The following is a 19,189-nucleotide window of genomic DNA, read 5'->3' as shown; positions in this document are numbered from 1 at the left end:
GTGGATACCCTCAACATATTATGAGGTAAGTGTGACGTTGTTTTGAGCTGTGCAAGACTTTAAAATGTTGTGTTTTTGAAATGTGTGTAACCGCCGAAAAACGATGCCCGCATCTTTCATATTGCATAGCTGATATGGCTAACGAGGCTAACGTGATATTATCAAACTTTCTCAAAACGCATCCTTTTGCCTTGATTTTGCTCTAGAGTGACTGTATTTCATCCCAAACATGCAAAAATCAGGCAAACTTGTTCCAACTCCGGATAAATCCTTTAAGCCTGAGCGTTCGGGAAACGGAAAGTTTACAGTATGCCTAAATAGGATAAGTGGTTCAGTAGGCACAGGAGCCACCAAGTTCACCAAGTCTCCAAGTTCACCAAGAGTTTGGTGAACACCTTGCCACCTCCTTGCCCTCCTGCCTGCCCGACAGTGTGCACATTGTTAAGTCTCTGGAGGGTGAGTGTGAATGCCTGGCAGGACACTTGGCAGGACACTTGGTGGTTAGAGTTTAGTTGGCAACAAATGGCAGTGCGGGGGGAAAGAATCTTGTTATTTGTGAAAGAGAATCATAATAATATGACATGAACCTTTGGTTCATACCTTTTTATTTGTAATGATGCAGTATGCGCGTGTCGGTGTGCGTGCGTGTGTGCGTGCAGTTGTGTGTGTCTCTGTCTGTGTGTGTGTATGTGTGACGCTGTGGCGAAATCTTGACAGGGCACTAGATAGAGGTTGTTTACGTGTTCTTCTGCACTTTGAGTTACTCCCTCTATATGGAATGTGTTCAAAAAAAGAAACAAAGCATTTTCAAAAAAAGCTTTATACTGTATAGAACATCTAATTGTATTCAGTAGACACTCAAAAATACTAGGCTACTGTGTGTTGCAAGTCATTCAAAACAAGAGAAGAGGGGAAGATTGGCCGTGTCTTTGTTTCATTCGCTCTATCATACCTCCACATTTCAAACCTCACCTCAAACCTTTGTTCACTAAGCCTTAAACGCTGCAATTTGATAATTACGGTTCTCAACTTTCAATGTAACATTCAGTACGTACATGTATGTGTCCACATTTTAATGGGTACAAACACCTGCGTTCCTTCTGTGTTCTTTTTTCATTGTTCCTTTGAATCTACCTCAGCACCACCCCTCACCTGTAATCTCTCTCATTTAGCTGTCTGTCAAGGCGCCTGAATTAAACGCATTAAAAGATCATAGAGCAGGGTCAGAAGTTGAGCTCTTCAGATGTGAGAACATTGCCCGAAAGCCATGCGGTTAAGCAGAGCCGGACATTACATTAGGCAAACCAAGGCAATTGCCTAGGGCCCCGACCAAATTACCCCCCTAACTGCCCCCCCCCCCAACTGTCACATCAGCTTTCACACCATGCTTAAATGGAGGGAGGGTGCAAATCTAAGATGAATCAGGGGTAAGGCCAATTAGGGGTGAACCTTATTTTGTGTACTGTATGTAGGATGGCTTTTGAGGGGCCCATGTTTATCTATTGCCTAGGGCCCCAAAATGGCTAGATCCGCTCATGCGCTTAAGTACTCTTCTCTTTCTTGCTCTTTCTTATTCCATTACCCCTCCCACCCCTCTTTTTCTCCTTGGTGTAATTGTTTTGTACCTGTCTGAATGGTGAAACTCTCTCTCTCTCTCTCTCTCTCTCTCTCTCTCTCTCTCTCTCTCTCTCTCTCTCTCTCTCTCTCTCTCTCTCTCTCTCTCTCTCTCTCTCTTCACCATTATCTCTGAACAGTTTTTTGAGAAAGTGAGTGAGTGAGATTGTGCCTTTGTTTGTTGACTTGTCTGAATGAGGTGTGATATTTTTAGCTAAAGTACAGCAGGTAATACAAGTCTTGGCTGCTGCTGTGTGTTTTTTTCTGAACTGTAGTCCTTAGAAACAAAACTCCTCACTACATGGTCAGAGTTAGAGTTTAGTTGGCAACAAATGGCAGTGCGGGGGGGAAGAATCTTGTTATTTGTGAAAGAGAATCATAATAATATGACATGAACCTTTAGTTCATGCCTTTTTATTTGTAATGATGCAGTATGTTGCTATGGCCTGCAGGTATATAATCTACAGTATATGGTGTTGTAAAAATGTCAAGACAGATTTATGGATGTGCCCTTTACCATGCTCAGAGCCAAGTTACTGTTACTGTGTATTCTGCCATTGTGGTTATGAAGCTGAGAACCTGTTGAAGAGGTTTGAATCTGCAAGAACTATTCCAGGTACTCAAAAACTACACAGCTTCTGCCCATTGTCAATGGACACAGTGGAAGTTAGGCCATTTTCAGCATTCAGAGAAGGCAGAGTCGAAAGAGTGAGCTCAGTAAAGGAATGTGTTACATTTTCAAGCATCAAAGGGTATGTTGTAGCTGTATATGATGGCAACTGGTGGCTAGCATGTGTTGAGGAATGTATGCCGAGCACTGGAGAGGTGAAACTGAACTTCCTGCATCCTCATGGACCATCTCCATCCTTCACTTTTCCCTTCAGACCAGATAGACTTGCCATGGATCATCAGGATGTGCTTCTGGTAGTGGAACCTGTAACTGCAACGGGACGTACTTATACATTATCTACAAAAGACACAGCTGCTGCTTCAAATGCACTGGTAGAGTACAAAATGAGAGTGTAGCCATTGATTATCTCTTTAAAGTACGGTAAAGGGAAGATGGCACAGGTACACAGAGAAGGAATGTTCAAACATTCACATATCATCATTTGGTGTGTATAAATGGACATCTGCCTTAGTTTCTGAAACCTGGGACCATGGACACTGACCATTTTTGTTTTGTTTTTGTTTTGTCATGTGATGCTACTATGGTATTACCATATTATTAGTAAGTGGTCTGTATGATGCCATATTTGTGAGACAAATTCTCTCTGAAATAAATAACGAACCAAACACCAGCATTTGAGGTGTTGCTCATGACATTGCCGGCTACGTTTGGACAAGGAACTGGCCATTTTAAAATATAGCTTTTTTAGAAATTCAATTTTTAATTTTTCAATGTATCATAATTCATATTCTGAGAGTTGTTGTATTCCAAGCTGATTGTGTAATATGTAGAGCCAGAAAAGAGCTTTCAAACAACACCACAGGCATCTTTTTGTGACTAACACTGACTGATATATTCAAGGCTGAATGTATAGTGTCCTACCCTCACATGTGAACCTTTCCTAGTCTGTTTCTCCCTTAATATTAGTGTCAGATTCAAACCAATGCAGTTCTGGGTTGCTACCTTGCTACTAAAAAGGCACACCAAGTATGATTGAAATCCGGGTCGGTCGGGTCCTAAAGTGTCTGATTTCACGTGAAATGACCCTATACTGACCTCTAATGTTGCCTTCACGGGCTCGGGACCTCTCGAGACAGCTGACGACACTGCTCATGTGACAACCGAGTTCTGGACTTTGGCGCATGAACGCCACTGATCCCGGAACAATCGGGAATCATGCCTGTTTTGTTTTGGTCCTCTTTTCTTTTTTTCACCTCCACTTGAGCCTCCACATCCACGACATATCATTTTAGCTGAAGTAAGCTCAATTAAACAGTCAGAGACCAGCATTACTGGCATATGTGCATCTGCAATTGAATGACATTAATTGGTGTTGTTGATAGTGATTACAAGATGATATTTTAGCATTTATGATACTGTTTACATGCCAGTTGTGTGCATGGGCGCCATGTTGATGATGCGTGTGTCGTCACACAAAACATAAGCTCGGGAACTCGTTGTTCTATACTTCCACCAGAGATCAACCTCGATAATTATCGATCTGACACTGCGTCACCAAATATTCACGCCCACTTTCCAGAGGTTTTAGGTCGGCTTTCTTGAGATTCTCGACTTTTTGAACGAGCCATAACTCCCCACATTGCCCCCCCTCCCCCTACAGGCTCGGTGACATTACACCACTGGCAGCAGCTGGCCAGGCCCAACCTGGGGGGCATCCTGCACCCGCGGCCGGGCGTGCTGACCAAAGACTTCCGCACGCTGGACATCGACCTGCAGCACGTCTACAGCCTCAACGACCTGGAGGAGGACGAGGAGGACTGCAGCGCGCTGGCACGGCTCTCCGCCAGCCAACGCCACCACGGCAGCATGGGTAAGATGAGACTCATCAGTGCAGATACTTTATTAATCTAATCCCGACAGAAATATTGTGATAAGGAAAACAGTGCATGCTAATAGTAATAGCAAAGCATTTAGATTGGATAAGAACAATCACTCGATGGGAAATGCATTGGCCACGGTGTAGTACGGGTGCGTGGCCTGAGGACATGAGTGGATGGAAAATTAACTCTGGTGCGCATGGCCAGTGGGTGCGGCGCCATGATGGGTAAAAATTGTGACTCTGGAAACTCTGCAAAATCGGTCAAAAGGGGATATCCGATTGTCAGTGTTCAGTTTGTGGCCAAATTAACTGCAGCTGTCAGTCAGCAGTAATTGCGGGGGATAGTTAAGGACAGCTGACAAACATTCACGGTGTCCTATTACTGTTCCACACTCCAACCCTGGCGGTAGTTTAACTCTCCTTGATAATAGTAGTAGCAATCGTAGCCTAAGTCACTCTCTTCCATGGAATTAAAGATTAAAAAAAAAAAAATCAATGAACGCGTGTTCAAAAAGGTTTCTCACTTGGTGGACTCAGTGGCGGAACAATTGTACACACAGCACCAGGGCAAAACATTGATAGGGCCCGCCAATACAGCTTGCCATTCATACTGTGAAAAGGGCCCCCACCACTAATATGGGAGGGCCCTGGGCCTGGGGGCAAATGCCCTGCTTGCCCCTCCCATAGCTCTGCCACTGCTGCCATTAGTAGTTTGTTTTTCAATCTTTGGGTCCCATGGAAGGGGCATGATATGGTCTCTCTCCCCGTTACCTGTAATGTAGTACAGTAGATACACTAGGTATGTGGTTGTGGTGCTGTAGTGCTCAGTCTTCCATCTCTCCCTTCCATGACCACAGCCCATCATCCTCCTCCATCCGGCCCCAACCACCATCTCCCACAGACCTCCCCCACCTTCTCCGTCACCAACTGCCGGGTCCTACACCACCACCCCTCCTTATTCATTCCCACCCTCTCCAGCAGGTAAGACCGATGATGCCCCATGTTGTACCCATGCTGCAATTTCCCATTTCATTACATTACATTACTTTACATTGCATTGCATTACATTACACATAGCTGATGCTTTTATCCAAAGTGACTTACAGTTATTTACATGGTGCATATATACCGTATATGCAACGTGGGGGTTAGATTCCTTGCCCAGAGACTGCAGATGGAAATTAGCTCATAAACTATAATCTGGTGCAGGTCATCGTTTTACTTTTGTAACTACTTTGCACATGGTCCCTGATGAAAATAAACCCAATAAACTAAACTCAGGGCGTTTCAGCTATGGAGATGTAGGGTAAGGGCAGGATACTAACCCCCAACCCTCTGATCTTAAGACTTCCTCCATAACCTCTAGGCAAGGAATTACCATTTGATTTGTAATTCATAGCTGTAGTATTAGTACTTGTATTAGGAAACATGGTGCCTTTTTCTAGTTTACTTCTGTCAAGGTATTTCCTTTGATGGTGTCCTCATTGTGATTTGACATCATGAAGTATGACATTGCTTTGCTGCATCTTAAATGATTTGTTGGAATTCCTTGTACAACAAAAGCTTAGCTACTGTGAAATTACAGAGAATGTCTGTCTTGAGCTTTTTTGTTACAGTCTGATTGGTTATAGAGTTACAATAATAACTTTGTCCCAGTTTCGCATTTTAAAACAACACGGTGAAAACTCTGTGCCTACTCTGTGTTTGTTGGATTGAGTTCAGCTTTCAGGCCTCTGATCAGTTGAAAGACTGCAGCATGCAGCAGCATGCTGTGTCTTGCTTGATCATTAGGCGTCTCCTTGCCCAGTCCGACTCCTTTGTTTAGTGCCCACCCCCATCCCTGTCTTTTCCTCTCCAACCCTACCAGGTTGAAGGGACAAGCCAAACACGTTTTTCACTAAATAAAACGGCAGCAAAATTAAGACCACCTGTGTGCACTGCAGTGATTCTTCTCCTATTCACTAGCACCCTGAAACTTGCAGTGCATAGCCGTTTCATAACTTTGAATGGTCAAAGTGTATGATCTTATGTTTGTACTTAGAAGTGGGCAAAGAGATCACCAGTCCAATAAGTGTAATGACCCCCCCCCCCATATCCCTTTCCTTTCCTTTCCTTTCCTTTCCTTTCCTTTCCTTTCCTTTCCTTTCCTTTCCTTTCCTTTCCTTTCCTTTCCTTTCCTTTCCTTTCCTTTTCCCCCAAACTTCCTTCCTTCATAAACAGTGGCAGGAGGCGCTGGACAAGGCTCTTTCCACAGGTCTGACAAGCCCTACCTCCGCAAAGTAAGAACCAGTTGAGTCATAGCCTGCCGAAACCGATCAAGACGCCTCTTGCATACTCTGACTAACTCTGACTAACCCACAGTTATAGTATGCTACCTTTTTTCATGTGTCGTCAAACACCTTCAAATACTGAACTTTTTTAATACATTCGCATTCGTATTCATATGAATTGCATCTGGTGACATACACATAGGCCATAGATGACACTTTTTTCTACCTCAAACTGTAGTCATATACTGTAGTGTATCTGCTTTGCTTCAAAGCAGAACTTGTGTGATGTCACTGTGGAAAAAGGCTTATTAGCCTCTGTCCTCTGCTAGCGCTAACTCCATAAGAACCGCAAACACATGGCCCAAGACCAGTGAAGACACAGTACAGCTTGAATCTAATCACACAATAACCTGCTCCACTGTCACACTGACCAATAGCTCTCTAGCTAACAATAGGCTCTATCTTTGGCTAGCTCTCATTAGCATCCACTCTGCTAACCTTGGAACCAAAGAAACTCAAGAGAAAGAACAATCTCTTGGCAGGGAATGCATTGGCCACGGTGTAGTACGGGGGCGTTGCCTGAGGACACGAGTGGATGGAAAATTAACTCCCTTGCGCATGGTCATTGGTCAGTGGGTGCAATGGATGCCATTTTCGTACTCCCTTGCACATGGTCAGTGGGGGCGACACCATGATGGATAATTTGTGGCCAAGTAACGGCAGCTGTTGGTCAGCAGTAATTGCTGGGAGTAATTAAGGACAGCTGACAGACATTCACGCTGTCCTATGACCTGTTCCACAATGAATAACATTTCCGTACTCCCCTCGCCATCATTTCCTACTACGCTGTTATGACGTGAGTAAGCCCTCTTGTCTCAAGCCTCTTTGCTTGGAACGAAGGGTGTGGGCTATTAAGCAGAGGTGTCAATCCCAGGTTCACAAAGTAAAATCCCTGTCACGTTTTCCATCTCCAGACAGATGACTTCACTGATTAGCCGATTGACCTACTGCATCTTGAGAGCTGATTACGAACAGCTGACTGATCTGATTCTTAGCTCATTACGATTAAAGTCTGATCTTGTTGTACAGCTTGGTTGGATTGCATTTGTAGCATTTTTATTAATCTTTTCAACCTTCGTTTGACACCTCTGTCTGAAAATCCATGCTAACATTTACTGAACCTGATGTTGACCACTTTCTCTCTGACTAACCAATTGTGTGATAACACTAATCTCAACTGTCTATTTTAACACTCTGCTAACGTTGGAATGCAGGGTGTGTTGTGTTCCTACTAACAGCTGTTGCTAATGGCTAGCATGATATTACAACCTAACTAACCATTACTGACCACTAATGGCTGTTTGACTATCTTGGTTCCAGCTTGCGCTTCACTGTTGTTGATGTCACTCAAAAATAATGTATTAAAATTAACAAGTTACTTACTTTTTCCACAGGGATTTTACTGACACTCAATTGACCTTGGTGCTTCATGCATGTGTGTGTGTGTGTGTGTGTGTGTGTGTGTGTGTGTGTGTGTGTGTGTGTGTGTGTGTGTGTGTGTGTGTGTGTGTGTGTGTGTGTGTGTGTGTGTGTGTGTGTGTGTGTGTGTGTGTGTGTGTCTGAATGTCTGTATACATAATCCGTGTATTAACATCTGTACAAGCACAACTTGTTATGTTGTGTCTCCATGATTTTGCATTTGTCCATAATGGCACTGCATTGTTAATAACAAACATGCTGGCACTAAGTCTCACTGATTGATCCTTTATTTGCCTTCCTTCCTCCCTCCTATGTGTGCCCCCACAGCCTTTCCGCTCACAGCCTGTCCGCTTGTGGGAGCTGTGAGCATGTGACCGGCGACCAGCCTCCCTTTCCGCCACAGCCAGCGCTCGGAGTCGCACCCCACCTCCAGTCGCCTCTCTCCACCATCCACCCCTCCTCGGTCTCCCCGAGCAACACCACCATCACCACCATCTCCACCACCACCCCAGACACCCAACACCTGGGCTTGCTGGGCCTTCTCCAGAAGGAGGGCATTTCAGCAGGGACCTACCCATACGGACAACACCATGGAGGAGGACCCAGCCCACTGCCGCCACCCTCCAACCCACTCACCGGGAAGGTTGCCAGGAGGTTCTCCCTCAGCGGTGCCAGTATTGGTGGTGGTGGTGGGGCCGAGGGAACAGAGGGGCTGTTGGCCAAGGTAGGGGGGGAGAGAAGCCTGGCTGCTGAGAGGAAGGTGTTCAGCCTGAACCTGGTGGAGAAGCTCCTGAGTCTGGGCCTGCACAGCATCGCGGCTCGAGGGATGGTGGACTCCTCTGGAGCGGAGAGGAGGTTGGGGGCGGGGACGGGCAGGGATTGGCGTTGGTCGGGCAGCATGAGGACATTCATTCCCTAAGTCCTGGGACCTGCCCAACACCGCTGATCAAGGGATGCTGGAGGGACTCGGGAGTGGAGGAATAGAGCTCAGAGACAGGGACGAGGAATGGTAGAAGGAGCAGAAACTGGCCTTCAGCTGGTTGGGCAGACTGAGGATTTTCACCCCCTGATGATGATTATAGCCTACCTGAACTACTCCACCAAACATCCCCCTCAGTAGCGTACTCAAGCTGCCCCCCAGCCCCACTGACATTTACACTGGTGATTTCTGATTCATCTGTACACCTCACTTTTTAAAAAAGCAAGTGAAGAAACGGATTGCCTTGAGAAATACAGAGTTTAGGCTTTGATAATGACAATTGTTTGATTGATGTTTCAAATCCAGGACTTTTCCTGGAAATGTTAATGTAGACTTGGTTAAAGGCAATTGTATATTTAAAAGTGAATTTTGTGCCTACTGCTATCTGTTTTTTCAGAGCAACCGGTCTCCATCTTGTTTTTTTTGTTTGTTTTTTTTAAAGTGAGGTCTGCCTATTAGAATTCACTGTGTTACCATGACCACAAACTCCCAATCATCTGTCATCAGACAAGCCTTCTGGGAACGTTCACAAAGCCATAATAATAACTGTAGCAGTAGCCGATCCACCATTTTCTCTGATGATGTTTTTTTGTCTAACAAAATAAAAACACTGTATGTAGATTAGATGGTGTTGAGTGCCATTGCGATGATTAAGGCTTGGACAGCTTTTGACAACAGATTTATCTGGCTTATTTTCTTGGCCAACAATGCTGTCCAGGTTCTCTTCAGTGTAATCAAAAAAACTAAAACTAAAAAGAACAAAAAAAAGAAAAAAACAAACAAAAAAACATTTTTACCATTATATTTCTGGTGTTTTATGACAACACTACGAAAGGGATTAGCACTTTCTTTGTCTGTATTTAAAGAACCATCGAGCGTGTTGTAAATTCATATTATGTGAACATGGACATCAATTGTAGATACGTTGTTTGCTGAATCTACATGCTTTCATTGTTTCCTGTACCACTTGTTGGGTCTCATGAAAAAAGTTTCTTTTTTGCATGCATGTAGAAAACGGGTGCTATCAACTTGTCTAGATAGCAATATGTACTCTCTCCATAATGCTGTACATTGTGTGTGAACAAGGCAGCAGTACATACAATAGTTCTCCATTGGATCACAAAATAATATTCTTCACTCAAGACAGCCATCAGTAAGAACACGATATTGAAACATATAGGTTTCAACACACACACATACAACTTGCTGTCAATGTATTCAATACTGTTGTGTGTACAACTGAAGACCTTGAAATTCTAGAGCTTTCTCTGACTGATCATATTGTATATCACATCACTTGAAACACTTCTTTCACTCATCACTGTAGAAAAATATGGCCCAAGAATGTAGTTATTCTTGAACACCACTCCCTGCATGGTGAAACACTGGACTCCAGGCACTAGTACCCACAAGATGCATGGACGCTTACTACTTACACAAGCACAGCAACTGTACGCACACACACCAACTTTTGTGTACACATTGTCCAACAGACACAACAGACGCCCTCCATTCAGCGCACACCAAATATAACAACAATGAAATGCACATGTTTTTTTCTTCTCTCACACCATGGGAACTGTTTGAGAGATTACGAGTAGAGGTACAGGCAACAACAACAAAAAACGCTGGGAGGGAAGTCTTGTGAGGTCTGTATTTTGGGAGGGCATGTACACTGCAGCACTACGCTCTTGGGTTGTTTATTCTTCCCCACACTTCAGAATGCATACAGGAAACGAGAACACCTTGACTACTGTCTCTGGCGTAACGCAAGTACTTCAGGCCCCCCTGCAAGCTACCAAGAATGGGCCCCCGGAATGAAAAAAGCGGGCTTAATATCATGTGCAGGGGGCCCGTTTCTTCAAGTCAAGGGCCCTTGCGGCCCCCCCGCCTCGTATGGGCCCCCCTGCCTCGTGGGGGCTGCGGGGGTATACTTTACACCCCTGACTACTGTTGACTGCTGACTACTGATTTCACCTGCATTTCCAAAGCTGTTTTTTTTTTTACTTGATCAAAGCAACTTTGTACGTACTACGTATATCACCAGCTGTGAATTGTATCACAGTGGGTTTCTTCTTGTCATCCCAATGCATGGTTTGAACTTTGAAGCTGAGATGAGAACACCACAAAATACACGTGGACTGAAGGACCTACAGTAAGACAATGGCTACGCTTACATGGGACATTTAAATTCCGAGTTAACTCACTTTAATTCTGAATAAAGCTTAATTCCGCTTTGAAAATGTCATGTTAACACCTCACAATTTGGAATGAACTGAAAGATCAAAGCAAACCAGAGGGAACTGAATTATTAATTTGGAATTAAAAACGTCATGTAAACGTAGCCATCCATTAGCCATGCATGCTTGCTTAAAAAAACAATGCTCAGGCAACTTGATCATTGTGAAACAATCAGTAGTTTAGAAAAAAATATCTAGGATGTGCTGATCATAAGAAGGGAACAAGTTGAAATTAAATTGCAGTCTTCCATGTGACGAATACAGTAGATGACAACTGTTGTGGTATTGTAGGGTTAGATACTACATGCTGAATCGTACTCTTGTGTACTCTGTTTCCAGTGTCACTCAAGTGTAATCTGTGAGTATTTAAAAGTGTGCACTCTGTATAAATTATATTTGTGAATAAATGCTCAACTGACTTTCCAATGGGTAACGTTGTTTTTCACATGCAAGGCAATCCCAAAAAAGGCAATACAGAACAATATGTAGCCAGGATAATATAACATTTATTTCAGTTAGATGCAGCAGCAAAAGTTACATTCGAAGTTACATTACATTCAACACTGTACGCCAAAACACAGCTGACAAGTTACTCCACACTTCTTTTCCCAAAGTCCACCCAGCCTTTGTAGTCTCTGTCTGAGAAGCACTCGTTTTGGCTGATGATCTCTGCAAATGAAAAAAAGACAGACATTAGAGATTCCAGCAAAGCTATTGCACTGGTCTGTTGTCCATATACTGTACACACATACACAGTGTATTCTTTCTATGTTTATCCCGTCTACTCAATGTAACATGCTCTGTAAACATGTATTTTTAAAAAAAAATTGTAAACACAGCGTTGAGGAGGGGCAAGACACTGGCAGCCAACCATGTGAGTTCATTTTTTTGACCAACAGTGGTTCCCAAAAATCAGAGATTGAGTTGTGCGCAGTCAGAGTCGCGCAGCCAGGGGAAAACAAAAATTGAGAACCCATGTATAGACAAGGGCACTATAGGCAGCATACCTGGCCTCTCGGAAAGGTGCTGCACCAGATATTGCAATGGCCCTCTGTCTGTCTGTCTGTCTGTCTGTCTGTGTCTATCTGTCATGTCTGTCTGTCTGTGTTTCAGTCAACTACAGAAAAAAACACTTCGGAGTCAGACAAATAAAATCATGTGAAGATAGTGTTGACCAGTGAGCCAGGTTCCCATCTCTCTCTCTGTAATGTGCTATAATGTAAGAAGAAAGTAAAGTTACGCTCTCTTTTCCTGACTTACTTGTGTGTTAAATGTGTTGCTGGAACACCACAAGGTGGTCCTAGCTGGTGCTCTGTGACGGACACACACCTGCCAGGGCCTGCATGATTTGCCTATTCATGTACTCCCGCTGGTCGTCGGGCAGAGGGAGCATCCGCTCCACACGGGTGTTGTCCAGCGTCTGGACAGAGTTCTCTCGCCGTGCTAACGCTTTGCGGGCGATGTCCCTCTTGGCCCGGATCTCCGCTACGTGGGCTCCTTTTCCCGTAGCCCCATCAGCCTGAGACAACGGGGAGGCCAGGCATGAGGCAGCCAGTAGTGCAACGAGTACCATCACAGCGATATGATGAAGTGCCATCTCTGAGGAAAAACAGGCAAAGACAATGAAATCAGTTTACATTTGATTAGTTGATTAGAATTGTTTTGTACATTCTTATGCCTCTTTTCCATTGCCGGTTTTATGGCAGGCCTACAGCTCGACACAGCGCGACTCGGCCGCCACTTTTTGCTTTAGGATTGAGCTGTGTCGTGCCTATTAGAAAAGCAAAAAGTAGCGGCTGAGTCATGCTTTGCCGAAATGTAGGCCTACCAGAAAACCGGCAGTGGAAAAGAGGCATTAGCTAACTTGATACAGCTATTAGGCCCATAAAGAGACACATTGGGCCCTATGCACAACAAGTATATTAACCCAGCAGCAACCACCCATCACAAGATCAAACCACCCATGTACAAGAAGCAGATCAAAAAAAAGAAAAAAGAAAAAGGCAGACATCTTCAAGGCCTCACCCTTGTACTTGGGGGGGCCTGTTAATTCCGTCCCCAGGCGCATAGACTGAAAGAACCTTCACTGTCAGGGCTCACTTGAAAAACACAACAGTCTCATTGTGACTGCAGAAATAAAGGATAGGCCTTCGTGCAAAATGTATAATCAACAAGCGTCAAGTGATAGCCCATTTATTTCAAATGTAAAACCAAATGAAATTGCTTACCTGTGAAAGTAAACTGTAACACAAACCAGTCTCGGCTATCTGCTGAGATCTGAAGGCTCTTTTATATAGACAATAACCATGTGTGATCGATGACTCAAACTTGGCTGTTAATTAGAAAAAAACCTTGGAGGATGCTGACGCAAAAAGGAAATGATCAAGTCGATTAAAACAGGAGGCATGGGTATTTAAATGATTTTCTGACAGCAGCAATTGGAACAGTTCTTGACTTTTACGACTTTTAGCACTTAACTCTTTCCAAATGACACAACTTAAAGCAGAAGTTGTTGCGACTTTACACATGTCTATTGATTCTCACCATGGTTAATTGCAGGATCGACACAGAAGAAATGATTGTCCTTATCAGAGTGGCGTAGCACCCATGTACGTATCTTAGGCTGATAAGGTGAAAGGTTTTCTATGTTTTACGACAGGTTGTTCATGCTAGGCATGCCCTGATGCATCATCCGCAACCAAAGGACTATCTACCATCAAATTCAACAGAGACAGAGGAGTCACATTTTATGTAACAGACTTGGTGTTCTGTTTTCATACTATCTAAATGAAACGTCTCTGCCCTCATGTTTTTAACTTAATTGCCATGTCTAAATAAAGGCTTTTTTACAAATATTTTTGCACAAGAAGAGTACCTTGGACTCCTTTTTGACAAGTCAAATAAAACACTAAGTTCAGTATAATAGCCCACACACTCTACAACCAATTACATGACCTTTCTTTTAAGGTGTGAAAACCCAGTGGGCCAGACAGTACTACACACTCTACACAGAGTACCGGGACTTGTCAGTAGCCGGTGACGATGCAGTTTTTGGCTCAGCCCTTTCCGAGATATGAGCTATTCTAATGGGGGCAACTTTTGTATACATTTTTTTTTTTTAATTAACCTTGGCCTACTCCAAATATTTTCCCAAAAAGTATCGCTGTTTGCTAGCTGTCTGCTGATGTTGGACATCCTTTTGGATGTTTTTGGGAATAAATAAAAATGTTTTTTTGAAATGTAAACAAAAGTTGCCCCCATTAGAATAGCTCATATCTCGGAAAGGGCTGAGCCAAAAACTGTGTCGTCACCGGCTACTGACAAGTCAAGGGTAGCGTGAGCAATACAACAGCATATTGAAATTGGCAGGAGTGCTCCTTTAAGACGTGCATGGTGCCTTTCAAGAGTACTTTTTAGGTGATTTTTTCCACTTACACTGTATGTAAAACACTGTGACACAAAACTCTTACACAACCCACTCATCTCATAAAGATGCCTGGACATGTGTACCATGCATTTGGGAGCATTTTTATTGGTATACTTTTGTGTCAGTCTTCCCAACAGTGGGCTTATAGTTTTTTGGGAGGTTCACACACTGGGTGTCATAAAAGCAGTCTGGCAGTAACCTCTTAATGCAAGGTGTTGGGTAGATTCTATGCAATTTGTATGCAATAAATTGAAGAAAAACGCACAAGTCATCCTTGTCATTAGGCGGGTATTAGGCGTGTTCATGTACTGTCAGCGTTTTCACACCTGGTCCCTTTCAGATTTTAAATATGGCAGCCAAGATGATGTGTGTGTCTTACCAATGGAACAAAGTGGGATCAAGTCCAGTCACCTAAATGGGCGTGGCTATCCCATTGAACTCCATCCACTCTGAACGTTGGTCTCCTACGACCTAATAGTGTTTTCACACCTGGGGGTCGTTTCTCGACAGTGCCTTTGCTAACGACTTTAGCCATTTTGTTCGTTCTTAAGACCAACGTTGTAACCAAGGTCTTGAGTTGGTCTTAAGTTGTTCTTAAGTTGTTCTTAAGTTATTCTTAAGTTGGTCTTGCGTCTAAAGACCAACTGAAGACCAACTTAAGACCAACTTAAGACCAACTCAAGAGCAACTTACGACCAACTCAAGACCGACTTAAGACGGTTAGCAAAGGCAAGAATCGAGAAACGGACTCCTGGTCCCTTTCAGCCGCCTAAGCGAACTCAGAGTAGTGACTCAGCATTTTTGCCACATATGTGAACGCTCCAAAGCGTACCCAGACCCCTCGGAAGCGAACCGTACTGAGACCTTGGTTGACGTGGTCTCAGTTCGGTTGGCTTATGAGTTTTGACAAGTCACACTTGTGACTAGCTGTAATCACTTAAGGAGGGCTCTAGAGGACCAAGAGTGATAAAAAAGAAGAGTGACACACCATAAAAGCCTAACAGGGTCAGAGAGATCAGTGAGTTCTTTATTTAATACACTCACAATATGAACAAAAACAGAACTGAGTCCTTTTGTTGTTGGTTCGCTTTTTGGTCCACCTAAAGAGGACTGAGTTTGGTTCACTTAAAGGGGACCAGGTGTGAACCCTATGTGTCATTTCTTCAGAAAATCTTTGCCTTAGATGGTACTCGACCCTGCATGTCTCCCCGTAGCTACAAGGAAATCTAGAAATCTAGTGCAACATGAGCAACCACACCTGATTCCCTAACGCCCTCTAGACAATAACAAAAGCATTCTACAGAATTGCGGATAACAAATATTAAGTGATTAAGTGATTTTCCTATGAGTGAGTGTTGGTGTGTCCTTCGGCACACAAGTCACATACCTCAAATCGAGGAGGATCAAATATCAACACACAGACACAACGGTTAGGCCTACATTCCATGACTCACAAGATGACTTGACTAAAAATAAAATTCCAGACAGGGTGAGTCCATTAAGGGTGTTCTTTTCCTTTTTTTTACTCCATCCAGTCAAGGTCACATTAGGCTAGACTTGTCAAAGATGGTGAAAAATGCTAGCCTGACTCTCGGCTGATGAATGTAGCTCTGCCTTGGAGTCAGGTTATGGCAACCATTTGTGGTGTAAAGAAACACAGACCTCCTATATAATGCCAGTTGATAATAAGCTAATGACTTGTAAGTAAGAATGCCAGGCTCGGTACCGGCTGATTCTCATGAAGCAGACTGGACTGGACACAAAGGGTCGGGTTGTGTACTGTGTTGTGCTTGTACACTTATTACAAAATTTTAATGATGTCGTATTAAATGAACACTTGGAGCAGGGATGTCAAACTCAGGCTCAGGTGCGAAATCTGGCCAGTGGAGTCATTCTATTTGCCCACGAGATCATTTCAAATGTTTACACAGTTGGCACACACACACCATTCATAGCGTAATAAGACTTGAACATGAAATTTGATGCGTCATATGGGTGTGTGAATATGGGTGTGTGAATATGGGTGGGCCCAGGTCAGCGAAACACTTAGGCCTGCAAAATATGTGCGAATTTGAACTATCATGATGGGAATCTGTTTATGAAATTTCAATATTAAGTGTGTGTTTGCACAATTTTAGTCAGGTTTTTTTTTTTTTAAATATAGAGTTTTGCCCGCAACTTCATTCCAGATTTTGATATTGGCCCTCAATTTTCAATTTGAGTTTGACACCCCTGACTTAGAGAGTAGGTCCAGGGTTAAAATATCAAATAAAATAAAATAAAATATGACAAATTATATACAGTATATTATCAAACTTTCCAGTTGTGTTCTGAGAGGTGTGAGTATGATTTGCCCTTGCACATTATTAATTCAATGTAATGAATTATTTAAATTCCAACAAATTCACAATTCTGTTCTTCCTCTAGCAATTAATGCACCTCATTGCCATGACTTGGCATCTAATAGGGTTTTCACATCTGGTCCCCTTTAAGCGAACCAAACTCAGTCCTCTTTAAATGGACCAAAAAGCGAACCGACAGCAAGGACCCAGTTCAAGTCAAGTCAAGTCAAGTCAAGTCAAGTCAGCTTTTATTGTCACTTTCTTCATATGCACAGGTCATACAGGAAAATTAAATTACGTTTCTCTCTCTGTACCATGCCAAGACATAGACATACACAGGAGTCCTGGAATTGTAAGCAGCATGCTAAATTGTCTTATTGTTAAAGTGAGGTAGTGCAGGAAGGTGCAAGACACTCAGTTCTGTTTTTGTTCATTGTGAGTGAATTACAAAAATAACTGGCTAAAATGTCTGGTCCTGGTAGGCTTTTATGTTGTGTCACTCTTCTTTTTTATCACACCCAGTCCTCTAGAGCCCTCCTTAAGTGATTACATCTAGTCACAAGTGTAACTTGTCAAAACTCATAAGCGAACCTAACTGAGAACAGCAGACCACGTCAACCAAGGTCTCAGTACGGTTCGCTTCCGAGGGGTCTGGGTACGCTTTGGAGCGTTCACATATGCGTCAAAAATGCTGAGTCACTACTCTGAGTTCGCTTAGGTGGCTGAAAGGGACCAGGTGTAAAAACGCTGTTACATTACGCTGCAAAAATGCTGAGTCACTACTCTGAGTTCGCTTAGTTGGCTGAAAGGGACCAGGTGTGAAAACGCGGTAAGAAAACACACCTATAGGCTACGATATAGCCTGAACCCTTGAACCCCTCATGCTGAGTACATTATGATCTACATGAGAAGACACATTGGCCTTCAGGCACTCACACTTCTGACACATGAATTGAAAATAACCAAAGCATTTTCTCTAGCGCCTCTCTCTCCCATCTCTTGTGTAGCATTATCAGGGCCGCCGCTAGACATAAGCAGAGTATGCAGAGTGGTAAGGTACCCACCCCTTTGCCCCCCAAAATTGCGGACTCTTAAATTGAGAGCGACTAAAAACAGTCATGAAAAAAAATGTTGAATTACGTACATTAGAAAACATATTTATTAGTTGGTAGATCAATATTATTATGGTTTAATTATGAGGGGGGCCTCCTGACCAGATTAGGGCATCCAAAACCTTAGCAGTGGCCCTGAGCATTAAAACATGCACCGTCCCGCAAGTGGAACACTGTTGTTGCTAAAAATAATTAAAAAAAAAAGACTGTACTACACTAAATGATATGACATGACAGTGTATTTAGTCATATATTAGGACTTGGTCATTGCCATTCTGGTAACAACAACTTTATGACAGGGACCATGCATTTACTAGAGTTTAACTGCAGTATGAGGAGTGTATGTCTGGGAAAGTGTGCTAGGGAAAGACGGCCCAAGTTCAGTGTGAGAGAGGTCATTGTGAGAAGACGCCTATCTGCCTGCAGTCAGTGTCTCTCTGAGACTACTTGACTCTTGACATAAATGAGAAAAAAACAAGTTAAAAAAAATCTATTAAGTCCTGCCTCCTTCATCTGTCATCTCTACCGCTTTAATGATGCATGACAATGCTCTAATCCTTCCTCTGAAATGGGCAAAACAGAGAGCGAAACAGAGTAAATGGGAGGAGCCCCTAAATAACTTGCACGCAAACATTCTCTGCTGGCAATACATGTATCTTCTGTGTTCCCAACAGACCCAGGGCCGGATTAATGCAAAGGCTAGATAAGGCTGGAGACAAGGGCCCCCCCACCTGTCAGGGGGGCCCTGATTGGCCACAAGTGAAAAATTGCCGTATTGGTAAGTGCAATATTGAAAGATATATCTGTTGTGTTGAATGCAGTTGATAAGCATGCAATCCTTAATTCCTGCCTCGTAATTGATATACTGTCTATGTCTATAAATTTGCACTTGAAAAAGGACGAAGGTCCGAAATGTTGCATGTGCAAATAAAACAACTGGGAGCATTAACAGTGTTGCTGACTTCTATCTTTTACTTCAGTTACTTTATTTTGGCCAGCACCTGTGCCACTGATGTACGCGCATTCTCTACCTTCTATGTCTATAAATTTTTCACGAAATTTGCCTTCCAGGGGACTCCACAGCAACCTGTAACCTAGGGGCCCCAGGCCATCTTAATCCGGCCTTGAACAGAGCGTGTGATCCTTTTCAGGCTCCAATATTTCTCAGTGTCTCTCTCCAGGGAAGAGGAGGTTACTTTCTCCCCCTCCTATTCAA

At 43.3% G+C, this 19,189-nt stretch overlaps 2 protein-coding genes across 2 annotated transcripts in view; one reads left to right on the top strand and one right to left on the bottom strand.

Annotated features, from left to right (window-relative positions):
- hap1 (huntingtin associated protein 1) overlaps nt 1–11,521 on the top strand; it is a gene marked incomplete at its 5' end in the record, with an annotated part of 57,910 nt that extends 46,389 nt beyond the window's left edge. Inside the window, 3 exons of the mRNA XM_063200743.1 lie at nt 3,906–4,115; nt 4,982–5,105; nt 8,201–11,521. Coding sequence (XP_063056813.1) covers nt 3,906–4,115; nt 4,982–5,105; nt 8,201–8,792 — 926 coding nt within the window. The remainder of the gene's footprint in view (nt 1–3,905; nt 4,116–4,981; nt 5,106–8,200) is intronic.
- Nucleotides 11,522–11,625: 104 nt separating this feature from the next.
- LOC134463895 (gastrin/cholecystokinin-like peptide) lies at nt 11,626–16,189 on the bottom strand. Its single transcript, XM_063217270.1, has 3 exons — nt 16,104–16,189; nt 12,422–12,691; nt 11,626–11,761 (listed from the first exon to the last, which is right to left on the bottom strand). The coding sequence occupies exons 2-3, from the start codon at nt 12,687–12,689 to the stop codon at nt 11,682–11,684; spliced, it is 348 nt and encodes a 115-aa protein (XP_063073340.1). The 5' UTR covers nt 12,690–12,691; nt 16,104–16,189; the 3' UTR covers nt 11,626–11,681.
- Nucleotides 16,190–19,189: the final 3,000 nt, after the last annotated feature.

The sequence above is a fragment of the Engraulis encrasicolus genome, chromosome 1 (genome assembly GCF_034702125.1).
Source record: "Engraulis encrasicolus isolate BLACKSEA-1 chromosome 1, IST_EnEncr_1.0, whole genome shotgun sequence".
Classification (NCBI taxonomy): Eukaryota; Metazoa; Chordata; class Actinopteri; order Clupeiformes; family Engraulidae; genus Engraulis; species Engraulis encrasicolus.
This window is presented reverse-complemented; position numbering and strand designations above follow the sequence as displayed.

Coding starts and splice junctions, on each gene's coding strand:
- LOC134463895 (XM_063217270.1), bottom strand. CDS start 12,689: ATGGCACTTCATCATATCGCTGTGATGGTACTCGTTGCACTACTGGCT. Junction 11,762..12,421: donor AATCATGCAGGCCCTGGCAG/GTGTGTGTCCGT, acceptor TTTCATTTGCAG/AGATCATCAGCCAAAACGAG.